The sequence below is a fragment of the Pongo pygmaeus genome, chromosome 15, assembly GCF_028885625.2.
Source record: "Pongo pygmaeus isolate AG05252 chromosome 15, NHGRI_mPonPyg2-v2.0_pri, whole genome shotgun sequence".
NCBI classification, from domain to species: Eukaryota; Metazoa; Chordata; class Mammalia; order Primates; family Hominidae; genus Pongo; species Pongo pygmaeus.
In genome coordinates this window covers 18,132,078-18,148,632 of record NC_072388.2, presented here as the reverse complement: position 1 = coordinate 18,148,632, position 16,555 = coordinate 18,132,078, and the positions used below count along the sequence as shown (strand labels likewise).

Genomic DNA, 16,555 nt, shown 5'->3' with positions numbered 1-16,555 from the left:
CTTAAATTTTAAAAATATAATATCTAGTATCATAGTGAAGATTTAATTACATGCACTTTTCTATGCATAGTTAATATCACTAATATAAGCATTTAGTCATAAGTGGCTTATATTCTAACCATTATATTTGAAAGCATTATTCAGAGTAGCATGAAAACCTGTTTCTTTCAAAAGGTAATAGAATTTGAAGATGGAAATCTTCATACTTCTCATCCATAGCTGTAAGTCTACTCCTTCACTGTGCTTTATACTCTTACAATAACACAATCACTCTATCTCAACTTTAGCATCTGGGTCTTTTGTGTTTCTGTGAAGTATGCAAGTAAGTTCATTTGCAAGTGCACATGGATCTGGCAAAGATACAGTGCTCAGCAAAACTATTTCTCTCCTGATTCTGATTTAATGAGTGTGTAAATATTTGACCATTTTTGGACTGTTATCATAGGGAACTTAAATTTTCTCATGTTTTCCTCCCTATAATTCTTAACAAGTGCAATGATAACATTGATATGGTAACATACTATTATGTTTCAAGCCATGAATCAAGCATTTTATCTTTGTAGTCCTATTATTTATTCTTCTTAAAAATAATTTCATCCATCAAAGGAACTAAGCTACTTTCTCTATGTTACGTGATCATTCAAATAAAATCATTTTGTCCAATCAGTATAGCGGAACAATTTAAACATACCTGGATCTTCCTTCTCTGAGAAAGATTTATTCAGCCCAGATTGTTAGATTATTACCCAGACTCTCAATTCACATTGATATAATGATTTTCATATTTTCCACCTAATTTTTATAAAATTCATTTTATTTTACTTTAAGAACTTTTTTATTTTTAATTTTTGTGGGTACACAGTAGGTGCATGTATTAATATGGCACATGAGATGCTTTGTTACATACATGCAATATGCAATAATCACATCATGGAAAATGGCTTATATATCTCCTCAAGAACTTATTCTTTGTGTCATAAACAATCCAATTATACTTTTTTAGTTATTTTAAAATGTATAATTATTATTATTTTAGATTCAGCGGTACATGTGCAGGTTTGCTATGTAGGTAAATTGCATGACATGGGGATTTGGTGTGCAAATTATTTCATCACCCAGGTAATAAGCATAGTACCTGGTAGGTAGTTTTTCTGTCTTTACCCTCCTCCCACCCTCCATCCTCAAGTAGACCCTAAGGTCTGTTGTTCCATTCTTTGTGTCCATATGTACTTAATGTTTAGCTTCCACTTAGAAGTGAGTATTTGTATTTCCACTTGTAAGCGTTTGGTTTTCTGTTCCTGCATTTGTTTGCTTAGGATAATGGCCTCCAGCTCCATTCAGGTTGCTGCAAAGGACATGATCTCATTCCTTTTTATGGCTGCATAATATTCCATGGTATATATGTACCATATTTTCTTTATCTATTGTACCATTGATGGGAGATTAGGCTGATTTCATGTCTTTGCTATTTTGAATAGTGCAGTGAAGAACACGTGCATGCTTGTGTCATTATGGTAGGACAATTTATATTCCTTTGGGTATATACCCAATAATGGGATTTCTGAGTCAAATGGTAATTCTGTTTTAACTTTGAGAAGTCACCAAAGTGCTTTTCACATTTGCTGAACTAGTTTACATTCCCACCAGCAGTGGATAAGCTCTATATTTATCCTGTTGTGCTATAAAATAAATACTAGGTTTTATTCATTCTTTTCTTTTGTTTTCATTTTTTATTGAGTTTCATTCAGCAAACATAGCCAAATAAATGTCTTGCAGGAGGGCCTCCAATGGCTGCCATCTTCTACAGCAATAGCCGGCCACCCACTGACACCGTTCAGAAAGTGTCCATTGGTTGGGCTTTCTTCCAGCGCCTCAAAAAAGTAGTGGCTTCTTTGGTGAGGACTGCAGTGGTCCCTTTTCTCACACCTGTACCTGCCAAATCTAGTCCCCTTCTTTTTGGACACTGTGAATGGGCCAAGAAAATATACCTTGCTCTTTCCTATAATGCTGAGATCAATGTGGCTTCCAGAGCCCAGGTTGTTGAAGAAGCCAGCTGCAGTGGCTTCATTCACCATCTTCTTTGCTTCCTCTTTCCCCATATCTGGCCTAGAATATCTTCAAATACAGCCTTTGCTGCTGAGGATCCATGGTGATGAGGCAAGTTATCAGTTGATTCATGAGGATAGATGCTGTAGAGGTGAGGTCCAGTAAAAATTCTCAATCTCCTTAAAACTAGGGCTGCACCAATGTAACCTTGATACTTTAAAAGCATTTGCTTCAGTATCTGATTGGCCATGACAACTCAGGAAGATGGCCACTAGAGATGGAGTGGAGCTCCAAGTTGGAAGAAATACAACAATATGCTCCTGAATGACTAGTGGGTCAGTGAAGAAATTAAGAAGGAAATTGAGAAATTCCTTAAAACAAATGATAAATTAAAAACAACCTACCAAAACCTATGGGATATAGCAAAAGCAGAACAAAGAGGGAAGTTTATAACTGCAAATGCTTCCATCAAAACGAAAAAAATCTTCAAATAAGCAACTAATGATTAATCTTGAAGAACTAGAAAGGCAAGAGCAAGCCAAAACCAAAATTAGCAAAAGAAAAGAAATAATAAAGAGTAGAGCAGAAATAAATGAAATTGAAATGAAGAAAACAATACAAAAAATGAATGAAACAAAAAGTTGACTTTTTTGAAAAGATAAACAAAATCAACAAATCTTTAGCCAGATTAACAAAGAGAAGACTGAAATAATTCAAATTAGAGATGAAAAAGAAGACATTATAACTGATACTACAGACATTCAAAGGATCATTAATGGCTACTATGAGCAACTATATGCTAATAAATTGGAAAATCTAGAAGAAATGAATAAATTCCTAGACACATACAACCTATCAGGATTGAACCAGAGAACGGGAGAAAATATATGCAAAGTGCCCATCTGACAAGGGATTAAAAACCAGAATATACAAGGAGCTCAAACAACTCTATAGGAAAAAATCTATTAATCCAATCAAAATATGGGCAAAACATTTGAATAGACATTTCTCAAAAGAAGGCATAAAAATGGCAAACAGGTATATGAAAAGGTATGCAACATCATTGATCATCAGAGAAATGAAAATCAAATAACAAATATTGGTGGGGATGTGGAGAACACTGTTGATGGGAATGTAAATTAGTGCAGCCTCTATGGAGAACAGTTTGATGGTTCCTCAAAGAACTACAAGTAGAGTTACCTTGCAGTTCAGCAATCCCACTCCTAAGTATATACCCTAAAGAAAAAAAAATCGGTATATCAAAAGATATCTCCACTCCCATATTTATTGCAGTACTATTCACAGTTGCCAATATTTGGAAGCAACCTAAGTGTCTGTTAACAGACAAATGGATAAAGAAAATATGGTACTTATTTATACACAATGGAGTGCCATTCAGCCATAAAAGAGAATGAGATCCTATTATTTGCCAAAACATAGATGGAATTGGAGGTCATTATGTCAAGTGAAATAAGCCAGGTACAGAAAGACAAACTTCTAATATTCTTATATATGTGTAAATATGTATCTATCTATAGCAAATTACATAAGACATCATACTATTGCTTGTATAGTCAATATTCAGTGTATACTTATTTACATATGCCAACTTATTTGCCAGTCTACTTCTTTATTTTTTCCTTTAATTTAGTGTTTTTCTCCAGGATTCTTTTATTTGAAGAACTGTTATTAACATTTATTTATTAGAAGTTCTTAGTCAACAGATTCTCTCATTTTTGTTTGTCATAAGATGTCTTTATCTCATCTTTACTTAAATGATTTACTTTATCTCATATAGACATTTAGGTTGATATTATCTTCTTTCATCAATTTAAAGATGTTTTTCCATTTTTCTCTGGCTTCCGTTGTTTCTTTTATGAAGAAATTTATCAGTTCCCTTTAAACTAAAGGACAGTCTCTCATCCCAGCTGCTAAGATTCTCTGTTTTTAATTTTTATTGTCACATGTTGATGTGTTTAGATCTTTTTCATTGTTGTTTATTCTGCTTGTGGTTTGCAGTGTATTTTTTTCCTGTGGCTTGTTGTCTTTTATCAGGATTTAAAAGTTATTGGTAATTCTTTCCTCAAATATTTCACCTTTCTCATTCTCTTGTTTGCCTATCCACTTGGACTTCAATTACATATATAATTACATATATATGTAATTGAAATATATATATATATACGAGATTTCACTGCATCTTACACATCTCTAATATTTTTTCTTGTATTTTTCCATTTTTCCTATTTGCATTTTTAATTTTAGTATTTGTATTGATTTAACTTCCAGCACACTCTGTATTCTTCTCCTGTGTTTAATCTGATTTTAAACTCATCTAATGAATTTTTAATTTCAAAATTTTTTAGTTCTACAATTTTCATTTACTTCTCTTTATGGATTCTAATTGTCTGGTGAAATTTGCTATCCTTTTATCTATTTATTACAACTTTTCTTCTACTGTCTTGAACATAGTAGTTATGGTTATTATAATGTTACTGTTATTCACTTTCATACTCTGGGTGGACTCTGATTATATTCCAATTATTTATTTTTTTTCTTTATTTTGAAATTTTTTTTCACTCTTCTGGTGTTTCTTATGATTTTTATTAAATTATGGATATTGTTTATTAAAAATTACAGGTTGTATAGGCTCCAGTTCACGTTACTTCCTGCAAAGAAAGTTCACACACCTCATTACAAGATGGACATAGAAGTAAATCCCCTTAAAGTTCATATGGAACCAAAAAAGAGCCCGCATCGCCAAGTCAATCCTAAGCCAAAAGAACAAAGCTGGAGGCATCATGCTACCTGACTTCAAACTATACTACAAGGCTACAGTAACCAAAACAGCATGGTACTGGTACCAAAACAGAGATATAGATCAATGGAACAGAACAGAGCCCTCAGAAATAACGCCACATATCTACAACCATCTGATCTTTGACAAACCTGAGAAAAACAAACAATGGGGAAAGGATCCCCTATTTAATAAATGGTGCTGGGAAAACTGGCTAGCCATATGTAGAAAGCTGAAACTGGATCCCTTCCTTACAACTTACACAAAAATTAATTCAAGATGGATTAAAGACTTACAAGTTAGACCTAAAACCATAAAAACCTTAGAGGAAAACCTAGGCAATACCATTCAGGACATAGGCATGGGCAAGGACTTCATGTCTAAAACACCAAAAGCAATGGCAACAAAAGCCAAAATTGACAAATGGGATCTAATTAAACTCAAGAGCTTCTGCACAGCAAAAGAAACTACCATCAGAGTGAACAGGCAACCTACAAAATGGGAGAAAATTTTCGCAACGTACTCATCTGACAAAGGGCTAATATCCAGAATCTACAATGAACTCCAACAAATTTACAAGAAAAAAACAAACAACCCCATCAAAAAGTGGGCAAAGGATATGAACAGACACTTCTCAAAAGAAGACATTTATGCAGCCAAAAAACACATGAAAAAATGCTCATCATCACTGGCCATCAGAGAGATGCAAATCAAAACCACAATGATACCATCTCACACCAGTTAGAATGGCCATCATTAAAAAGTCAGGAAACAACAGGTGCTGGAGAGGATGTGGAGAAATAGGAACACTTTTACACTGTTGGTGGGACTGTAAACTAGTTCAACCATTGTGGAAGTCAGTGTGGCGATTCCTCAGGGATCTAGAACTAGAAATACCATTTGACCCAGCCATCCCATTACTGAGTATATACCCAAAGGATTATAAATCATGCTGCTATAAAGACATATGCACACATATGTTTATTGCAGCACCATTCACAATAGCAAAGACTTGGAACCAACCCAAATGTCCAACAATGATAGACTGGATTAAGAAAATGTGGCACATATACACCATGGAATACTATGCAGCCATAAAAAATGAAGAGTTCATGTCCTTTGTAGGGACATGGATGAAACTGGAAACCATCATTCTCAGTAAACTATCGCAAGGACAAAAAACCAAACACCGCATGTTGTCACTCATAGGTGGGAGTTGAACAATGAGAACACATGGACACAGGAAGGGGAACATCACACTCCGGGGACTGTTGTGGGGTGGGGGGAGTGGGGAGGGATAGCATTTGGAGATATACCTAATATAAATGACGAGTTAATGGGTGCAGCACACCAACATGGCACATGTATACATATGTCACAAACCTGCACATTGTGCACATGTACCCTAAAACTTAAAGTATAATAATGATTAAAAAAAAAAAAGAAGTAAATCCCCTTAATGCTGTGTTTCTCATTGTAAAAAATTTACCTTTTAGGGAACATTTGGCAATATGTAGAAATATTTTTGGTTGTTACAACTAAGAAAATGCTGCTGGCACCTAGTAAGTAAAGGTCAGGAATGCTACTAAACAACCTACAATGCACGGGGCAGCCTCCTACAACAAATAATTATTTTGTCCAAAATGCCAATCGTGCCAAAGTTAAGAAGCCCTGCCTTAATTTGAATAAAGGTTTGTTGGAGTTGAAGCTGATTTTCAGGTTTCATAGGACTCAGTCAATCTCTGGCTCATTCATAGATTGCCAGGTTTAAAATCAGTCTCTGATATATTCTCAGGACTTCTAATTCACTTATGAAGGATTTAAATTTAGAAGTGAAGTAAGTGAATGTGCCTGATCATGTCTGATCTCAGAAGCTAAGCAGGATTGGGTCTGGGTAATACTTGGATGAGAGACCACTGAGTTATGTAGGCTTGTAGGCTTTAATAATAATAAATAATAATAGTTTTAAAAGTAAATTTAAAAAATGAAATGAAGGAAGTGGTAATAGAGATTACAAAATGTAAGGTTTCCATTTTGTGTAGGGATGTCTAATAGGACTAGAGCAATACTGAGTATTTTCCTGATCACAGGCAGATGGTTCAAATGCTGTAATCGTGGAACTGGCAGTTAAAAAATGATTTCTGTGTTCCCTACATTCATAATTGCTGTGGGGACAGTTACTCCTTATATAGACGAATTTATTGGTAATGTTTAGAAATTTATTTTAGTAAGCCAAGTCTACAGCCTGGTCTTATAGTTCTTCAATGATTTGTAAGTATCTAATGCTTTATATATGCTTATTCAAATAATCAGAGTGGTTTAGTTATCTGTAACCAAATAATAACTTGTATTACATATAACTATTATCGTTGCATTCAGGGTGAAATAATTTGTAAATGAACTCAAGTTTTTATCTAATATTTAAAAAATACCCATTAGGAATAAGCATAAATCTCTACAAAACTTTGAAATATATAGTTAAATTGTCTTTTCAGTTTCTGATAAAATATAACAGCTTTAATTTTCTCTCTCTATCAAATTAGAAAAAGTAACTAGATCTTTTAAGTGTTGACATAAATAAAAAATACTTAGCAGCATGTACTTTCCACTTAATGATATCTTACTACTCATAGTTCTGTAATCAGAATCTTGAGTATCTTCCCTTAAGTGAAATAGGAAACATTAGAGAGTTACTCTCCCGCTTATTGCCTTTCAAGAATCTCCTTTTGAAATCTGAATAAATTGAACTTCTTATCGACTAAAATGCTCTACATAATTTTGCCCCTACCAAACTCTTTGACTTCAATTTTTGCCATTTTCACATTCACTAAATACAGTACAGATGTTCTCTTCCTTTTTATGGACATCAAATATAACAAGCTCATAAGATCTTTGGATTCTTGTACTAGTCACTCTTTTTGCCTAGAATTTCTGTCCCCAGATATTTGCATGGTTGTTTCTTTCAAATCATCTTGGTTTCAGCTAAACACCACTTGAGGCCTCACTTAACAACCAAAAGTAAGGAATTACCACCTCTCCAGATAATCTGTAGCATAATACCACTTTCTGCTTGCTACAGAACACGATTTCTTTCTGAAACTATAGTTGTTTTTAAAATTTAATAACCTGTATTTATCCTCTTGAATAAATTTAATAACCTGTATTTATCCCCTTGAATATAAATCTAGGAGACCTGGAATCTTACCTGTCTCATTCATATGCCTGGAATAGTGCCTGAAAATGGGAAGTGCTTAATAATTATAATCCTTGCTAAATGACTGACTGATTCAATGCATGAATGAGGAAATGATTTAGCTAAATTCAACTGGTCTTTCTCCTTTCTTGCTTTTCTCATTCTTCTATTCAGCAAAACATATGTTGACTGAACAACTTCCTCATGGAAGCTTTCACTTCCTGGTTGCGAAGTGTATAAATAACAGGGTTCATCAAAGGAAAGATGACAGTATGGAAAAGAGAAACTACCTTGTCAGCTGGGAAAGCCTGGAAGGGGCGAGTGTAGATGAAAATAGCAGGTCCAAACATGAGAAATACAATGATAATATGGGTGGTACATGTGGAGATAGCCTTGCTGTTTCCTTCAGAGGAGCGCTCCCTTATACGACAGAGGATGACTGCATAGGAGGCCAGAAGGCCCAGGAAGCACAGGAGGCTGAGCAGGCCACTGTTGGAGACCATCAGAAGCTCCACCACAAAGGTATCGGTGCAGGCCAGCTTGATGACCTGTGGAACATCACAGAAGAAGTTATCAAGCTGGTTTGGGCCACAGAAAGGCAAGTGCAGGATAAGGGCTACTTGTACAATGGAATGGATAAAGCCCCCAAGCCACAGAGCCAACGATAATGCATAGCAGGCTCTAGGGTTCATGATGGTTGAATAGTGTAAAGGCCGGCAGATGGCGATGTAGCGGTCAAAGGCCATCACAACGAGAAGGAACATCTCTCCCGCTCCAAGAAAATGCAAGAAAAAGAGCTGAGTGATGCAGCCTCTGTAGGAGATTACCTTCTTCGCAGAGAGGAAGTCCACCAACATCCTGGGAACCACAATGATGGAGTAGGATGCATCTAAGAAGGCCAAGTTGCCCAGAAAGAAATAGAGGGGGGCTGTGAGGCCAGGGTCTGACTTTATGGTGAAAATGATGAGGAAATTTCCAGGGAGGATGATAAGGTAGAAAATTAAGACTAGCACAAAGACCAGAAGCTGAGCATCTTGAGACTGGGTCAGACCAAGAAGAATGAATTCTGTCACCACTGTGAGGTTCTCTGTTTCCATCATTTCTCACTCTGCAGAATAAAATAGGGCAAATTGTTATCTGTTATAACCACCTTTTCATCTGTTTTGTATCTCCTCTCCAGATAAGAACATTATTTGTCCCAACCAATGTTCCGTAGCTGAAGACAACTTATGCCTCATAACTGTCTTGTATCCTGAGCTAACCCTTCTATCCTTCATCCTCTTTATTCCTCACTAAAATAAAATATGTTTTTCTGTAGCCACATTTTCATGCCCATTTAACCTCAGGCTTCTAGGTAACTTCACTCCTGTAGGATTCCAGGCTACTTTGCTTGAAGAATATTAGAAGTTGTCTTATTAAAGCAAGACTTAAGCATGATCAAGTTTGTCTGTTTTGTTTGTTTTTGTTGCTGTTAGTGGTGGTCCACTGTCTCTAAATGTTAGATTAGTTGCTAGGTTTGAGTTCCTTTTCTTCCTGTCACAGAATAAAGTGCTTTCACGTTGCTTCTGCCACCAGTTCCTATGGAATTCTTGGTTCCTGGTTGTTACCTATATGACTGGTTTCTAAATTTGTTCCTTGCTTATTCCCATCACATTGTTCTGCTTTGGTGCTCTTGTGTATTCTTACTTCAAACTGATAGCAGGCAAGATCTGTATATTTCTCTTAACTTAGAAGAATTCCCTAGTTAAAGCCTTGGCTGAGTACCACTCTGAATCTGCTCTACAACCTGTTCTTAAGTTCTAGTTAATACTAATTCAGTTTCATCTGCTCTCTATATATCTATAACTTACTTCTTCTTCGGATCTCAGGGTGAGAGCCAAATGATATTCTTTTCACAAACATTTTTGCATAATACAAAATTTATCAGAATATGTAAAAGATTTTGACTATCTCAGCTAATAAAATTAAAATATAGTAGAGCTGGAATTGGCCATACAGAACATATAATCTGATGTACTCATTTGAGAGATTAAAAAATGCAATTGTAGACAAGTTTTAAACTTGCAATGAGTTTTCTTTTCTCTCATTATCAAGTGATAGAGGAAAGCAGGTATTTATTCCTCAGTTTACATGTTTTAGGGAATTATTTAGTGTCTCATCAATTGGCAATATTTTATTTAGGCACTTAAGTAAATATGATGCTGCATGTCCAAATATTCCCCCTTTTCTGGCTATAGCTTTGTCTAAATAAGTATTCTATTCATGTTGGAGAAATCTAGAATTAAGGCTTAGTCTGTATACTAATCTCCAAAATTAGATGTGTTCACCCAAGGAGGTGCACAAGATAATCCATTGGGATGCATAAAAATAATGGAACTTCTCTGTATATTATTATAAGCTATGTTTTTAAAAATGTATTTGTTCACGCCTGTAATCCCAGCACTTTGGGAGGCTGAGGAGGGTGGATCGCAAGCCTCCACATGTACCACCAGGAGATGGAGACCATCCTGGCTAACATGGTGAAACCCCGTCTCTACTAAAAATACAAAAACAAAATTAGCTGGGCGTGGTGCTGGCACCTGTAGTCCCAGCTACTTGGGAGGCTGAGGCAGGAGAATGGTGTGAACCCAGGAGGCAGAGCTTGCAGTGAGCTGAGATCGCGCCAGTGTACTGCAGTCTGGGCAACAGAGCGAGACTCCGTCTCAAAAAAAAAAAAAAAATATATATATATATATATATATGTGATTGTATTTTAATGATTGTGTTGAGATTATTATAAAACATTTTATAAATAAATTCTCACATATGATGATACCATGCATGTTTCAATTGGAATGAATGATTTCAAAGATGAAATATTGCTAATTATAACAAAATGCTATAATGTGATATGTACAAATGTTACCCTTGACTTTTGACTATATACAATATTTATTTTCAAAAGTGCTGTGGATACAATATCATGCAATGTGACAATAAAAAGGAAGTACTGTTACATGCTATAACATGTTGATGCTTGCACAAACTCTGTAAACATACTTAAAACCGTTGAATTTGTACACTTTAAATGGTGAATTTTATAATGTGCTGATTACATTTCAATGTAACTTTTTTTTTTTGAAGCAGTGCTACTGAATGTGGGGGAGGAGGACTGGAGGAGATAAATTCCTAATTGAAATTTGACAGAAATTACTAATGGCATCCCTAGAAAAAGGAACTAGAAAGAGAGAAGGGAGGAAAAGAATAAAGAAAAATCAGCCTTAAAAATCCGTAAGAAAATTCAGGGGAAACGTAGGTAATATATTAGCATTTTACAGCACGACCATTAGGAAACATCAGAACATTTGTTTCATGTGACTAGTAACATTCGTAACTAGCAGCAAATGCTATGGAATAAGTACTTACAACACATGGGCACATATTTATGCATTCCAAATACATATTCACACTTGTATAAATACACACATAGTGAATCTAAGAAAACCAAAATAGGAAAAAGTATTTCAGTGTTCTTCAAATTAGTTTAGGCATTTCCTTTTCTTTTTTACCCACTTAGACACCTCTTGGCTTCCACATTTATACCTTGCTCTACCTAAGGAAACCTGGTCTTAAGAACTTAAGTCAGAAGCTCCCTCCCCTAGTCCTACCTTTTGTTCATTCCAGATGTTCAATTATAGTTAGTTATCTCATGCTTCTCCAGGTTGAGGATTCCAAGACACAGGGAGCACCTGAGAGTTTCAGCTTCTCCCACTCTTCCTTTGCTTTTATTTTCTACTATTTCCCTCTATTCTCTGTTAACTAACAGATGAAATTCCATGTTACTCAACATCTTTAATCCACTTTTCTTCTTTCCTCTGTCCTCATTTATGTACCTTTTGTTGTGTTGATTCTCAAATTGTATTCGTCACAGAGGTGGAGGACACATATGCATTAGATGGGCATTCCTCGTACAAAATGAGTTCCTGAAAAAAAAAAGCACCAAACGATGGATCTCACATGGGCAAACTTCTTGTTCTAGTCAGATAAGACAAAGAGGCATTGTCAGTGTAGGCCAAGACAGAAACCTAAATGATGGTCACCATCTCTAACCTTCCTTATTATTTCAACAGATTATCTATCTATCTATCTGTCTATCTATCTGTAGATAGATAGATACATAGATGTATATGCACACATACATATACGTACATACATACACACTCCTTTGGCACTGAAGATGCATAAGTGGAGAGGGTCCCCATACTGTCCCGCACAACACCTTCCAGACTACAGAGCAGCAAGCATCTGCAGGCAACACTATGGATCTCTCAATTCCAGACTGCTCTCAGACCAGCTCCTGAAGCCAAGTGTCTGGGGACCTGATCACCATCCTAGCAGCTCACTCCCTTACCCTTTCTCATTCACTTTATCTTGCTTCTTTCTTATTTCCCATCCATCCATGTTCTCTTCCTGCTAATTCTGTCTTCATACAGTCATTTACAACAATTATTTCTTTACATTCACTTTTAGCTTCTGTTCCTGTTACTTGCTTTTTAATTTTTTCTTGCAATTTATCTTCCTAATCCCTTGCTTTTCCTCCCTCTTTGCTCTCTTCCTTGTCATTCTCTTTCTTCTCTCATTTGCCTACATTCTTTCAGTCTTAAGTATGTTTCACCTTGTTCTTTACACATATTCTCCTTAAATATATTCAATGCCTACCCTTTACTGATTCTGAAATAATAAATTGCTTAACCTATTCCAAGGTAGAGTGAGCACAGTAGTTAGGTGCTTCCTATGTATTTCATTCCAATGACTTTTTCTACTGACCTAAAGTGCTTTCCTTGCTCCCCAGTGCTAAGCCTTACTTCCTGAATATTATCTTCTTTGAAATTTACTGAGTCTGAATCACTCGTTAATTACTTCAGCTTTTGTCACATGTTTTGTCTGTTTTTAACTCATCTTGATAAAAATGAGGCAAGTTATTTTGGTGTTCTAAAATAGATCTCTGGTTTGGGAATTATTTTACCTTGCTGAGTTACCATATCTGCAATTTTAGGAAGCTTAGGCAAGTTATTTAATGCAATTAATGACCTTAGGCAAGTCATTTAATCTTTTAATATCTGTATTTTGAATCTATTAAAGAGAAATAATATATTCACTGTTTTTACTTCACAGGGTAGAGGGAATATGATGATCAAATTAGGTGGTTAGGAGCTAATCCACATCTGTGTAAACGAAGAGAGGAAGCATTCAGTGATTAATACATTCTAGCAAAAAATGGATACCATGTCAGTAGATCTTTTGTCACTGCCCTGGGATTAATTCCAAGGGAGATGATAACTGCTTGAATCTAAGTGGATTTCAGAGTAAGAAACCGTGGAGGTTCTAGGAAGGGTCTAAGTAAAGGTTTTCTTATCTAATTCAGACATGTTTGAGAATCATGTCTTTCTTGTTTTAGGATTGCTAACTCTGAGCCTTATATTGCTGGATGTAAGGACGATGTGCAGATGAGGAAACACATGTAACTGAGTGTGGAACCAGAGGTTTCCAAACTTGTGAAGTCAATGAAGTTTGTCTCTGAGACTCAGCCTACCCTTTTTGACTGATTGTGATTCCTTAACTCTTCCTCCCTTTACCTTTGGTTTAGGATAAAGATGAAATCAGTCGTTTGTATTATATACAAATTGAAATCCAGGTAGTGAATCTTCATAATCAATTGGTATTTTTATTTTTAAAATAATAGTAGAATTAAAAATTTTAGCACCTTTAAAATAGTACTAAGTATTAGATAGTAGGAGGTTTATTTGAGAAACAGGTTTATTTGAGAAAAGTGCTGAACACCTGAATTTAGAACTCACCCTTACTCTGTTTCTGCAGCAGAATTCTGTTCTCATAAATTTCAAGGCAGCAGATAACCAAGACAAATAGTATAATTTTTCTTCTTTTTTTTCTTTTTCTCTATTTAATTTAAATATAAAGAATGATAAAAAATTTTACCTTGCTGGGAGCCAAATGCTTCTCTCAAACAAGTGGCTATTCTTTTCAGTCTGATAAAAGGGAGATTAGCTAATTATTTCAGAATTTGTCCTTAAATATATATTCTCATGTTGGAATATTATAAATTCTGAAATCTCTATTCATTTGTAATAAAATTAATGCAATAGAGAATGTGCTTTGGGGTTTTACTGCTACCTGAATTCTGCAGAGTTCTACCAATGGGAATTATTAGTCTGTCAACTATAATTAGACAAAGAAAGAGACAAGAACATTTTAAAGATTAAATATTCAAAACACATGCCAGTGAATACCCCATTGAGTCATGTTAGGGTTTTGAATTTGGCATTTTATCAGTGGCAGTGATAATGGAATGTCCCATACACTTATTAGGCAAAATTATTAATGATTAATTCAATGTTAATAATGTTTTATTTAACTCAGTATATCTAAATTATTATCCTTTCAAAGTTTGTCTTTAAATAAAAAGAATTTTATGCATCTTGTAGACCAGTTCCTCCAGGGGAATGCACCTCAAATAAAAGAAGTACTCTATTGTATTATTGGTTTTTTTGAATATGTGGTTCCTAAGTCCTGCTATAGGATAATGATCTTTCTGGTTTTTAATGAAATAATATAACATAAAAATATTTAATCATACAAGAAAAAAATCAATGTAAGTTTTTTTGTAACACATTATAAACAAAGATGCCATTCCTCAGAGTCACATTAAAATTAAAATACCAAACTTAAATTTAATAAAGCAAATTCAATACACAGTCAAGTATGCTTTCATTCACATTTATGCCCAGCTCAGCCAGAGATGCAGTCAGAGATGTTTAAAAGTGGACAGAGATGAAGAGAGGTAGATAACATTTTAGCAGGTTTCTTTCATATTATGATTGGTGCTGCAACTTCTAACATATACCATTTTCCTTGAGTGAAAGCATAGCAGTACAATACAGTCCCAGAAAGATACAAAGTTAGAAATACAAGATAATTGCAAAAGAGAGAACAGAGGCAAAAAAGAGAAAAAGCATACACAAAAAATAGGAGAAAAGATGGGTAGAAAGAGAAACAATGCCCACAAAGATGCTTGTACCACAAAGCTGTACACACAGGTTTAGAAAAAAAAAAAGACAGACAGGATAAGAGAAGGGAAGGGATGGAGAGAGAAAGATAGAGCGATAAAGATATTTTTGAAAATGCAAATTACTTTGTTTTGTTTTTGTTTTTTATTTTTTACTTTAGTTTTGTTTTATGCAGTTAAGAGACTTCCCAGGGATGTCACTTCTCAATATTGACAACAATGCTTTAGAATTAGTTAGAAGAAGATATTTTAACTGAGATATTAACTAGTGCAAAGTAGGCCTTTCCCCTCTGCTGAGAATGCTTTTTCATCTTAGGCAATTTTATACTATTAAAAAAAAAGATGTATGTTTGTGTGAATGTCTGTGTGTTTTAAAACATGTATCTCAGAGTGGCCTGAACTAGCTTTCTAAACAAGGCATCCAATTGTGGTGAAACTAGCACAAGACTGAAACTCAAAAGACGAGTTTGCAGTCCTGGTTCCAACCATGATGATTCTTTTTTTTTGAGAAAATGTCAAAAACTTCCTCTGATGTTTTGTCATCTGAAAAATTGCAAATGTATTTCCTTACTTTACAAAGGGTTTTAGGTGTTTATCATTTGGAAAACTTATTACATAGGTAAGTGATTAGGCACTGATTATTATATACAAGGTCCTTGGTCTCCGGGATTTGACATTCCAGTGGAGGAAGCCAAAGAACAACAACAACAAAAAAGATAGTAAAATGTGGGAAGATGAAAGAATATAACAGAGGGATGTGTTGGAGGGTGAATGAGGGCGGGGGGTGGTGGTGTTATTTTAGATTGAGTAGTTAGAAAAGTTATCCCGGAGGGGCTGAAAGTTAAGCTGAGGTTTGAATGACTAGGGTAGGGGTAGGGTATTTCAGGCAATGTGAAAAACAAGAATGAAGACTGTGGAAAAGGATTGAGCTGGTACAGTAAGTCACAGAAAGGAGACCATTGTGATGAGGAAATGGTGAGCATAAGAAGGAAAAGTATAAGGCAACATTAGAGAGGTAAGCAGATGTTATCCAGCACATGGCATTTGGAGGTTATTCTCAGTATGTAATTATAATGTCAACAATTGTAATCTTTAGGTCATTCTGGCTATTGTGTGGAGAATGGATTTGAGGGAGGCAAGTATAGGAGCAAGGAGAACAGTTTGAAGATGTTGCAGTACCAAGTACAAAAGATGATGTTGGTAACTTTGCCTGATGGAGAGTGGGAGGAGGGGACAGTAGTAAGAAGAATTCAGAGAACTTGACATGTATTTTGATGGCGGAGATGTTTAGACTTGCTGATAGACATGATGTCTTAAAAACTCCTAAGATTTTAGATGAAATAGCTATGTATAGAAGAGTAATTTAATAAAATTATGAAGACTCAAACAAGATAAGGTGGTGATTGGAAAAAGAATATGCTTTTTTAAAGGTACACTTAATTTTCACATAGGAAAT

General features: G+C 35.1%; 1 protein-coding gene and 1 pseudogene across 1 annotated transcript; both read right to left on the bottom strand.

Moving 5' to 3' along the window:
* Positions 1–1,834: 1,834 nt before the first annotated feature.
* LOC129013209 (proteasome subunit beta type-7-like) lies at positions 1,835–6,346 on the bottom strand (annotated as a pseudogene).
* A 1,052-nt stretch (positions 6,347–7,398) lies between these two features.
* LOC129012753 (olfactory receptor 4N5) lies at positions 7,399–14,083 on the bottom strand. Its single transcript, XM_054448745.2, has 3 exons — positions 14,013–14,083; positions 11,684–12,050; positions 7,399–9,144 (listed from the first exon to the last, which is right to left on the bottom strand). Exon 3 carries the CDS (start codon positions 9,134–9,136, stop codon positions 8,207–8,209), a length of 930 nt encoding a protein of 309 aa, XP_054304720.2. The 5' UTR covers positions 9,137–9,144; positions 11,684–12,050; positions 14,013–14,083; the 3' UTR covers positions 7,399–8,206.
* Between the last annotated feature and the right edge of the window lie 2,472 nt (positions 14,084–16,555).

Coding starts and splice junctions, on each gene's coding strand:
- LOC129012753 (XM_054448745.2), bottom strand. CDS start 9,136: ATGATGGAAACAGAGAACCTCACAGTGGTGACAGAATTCATTCTTCTT.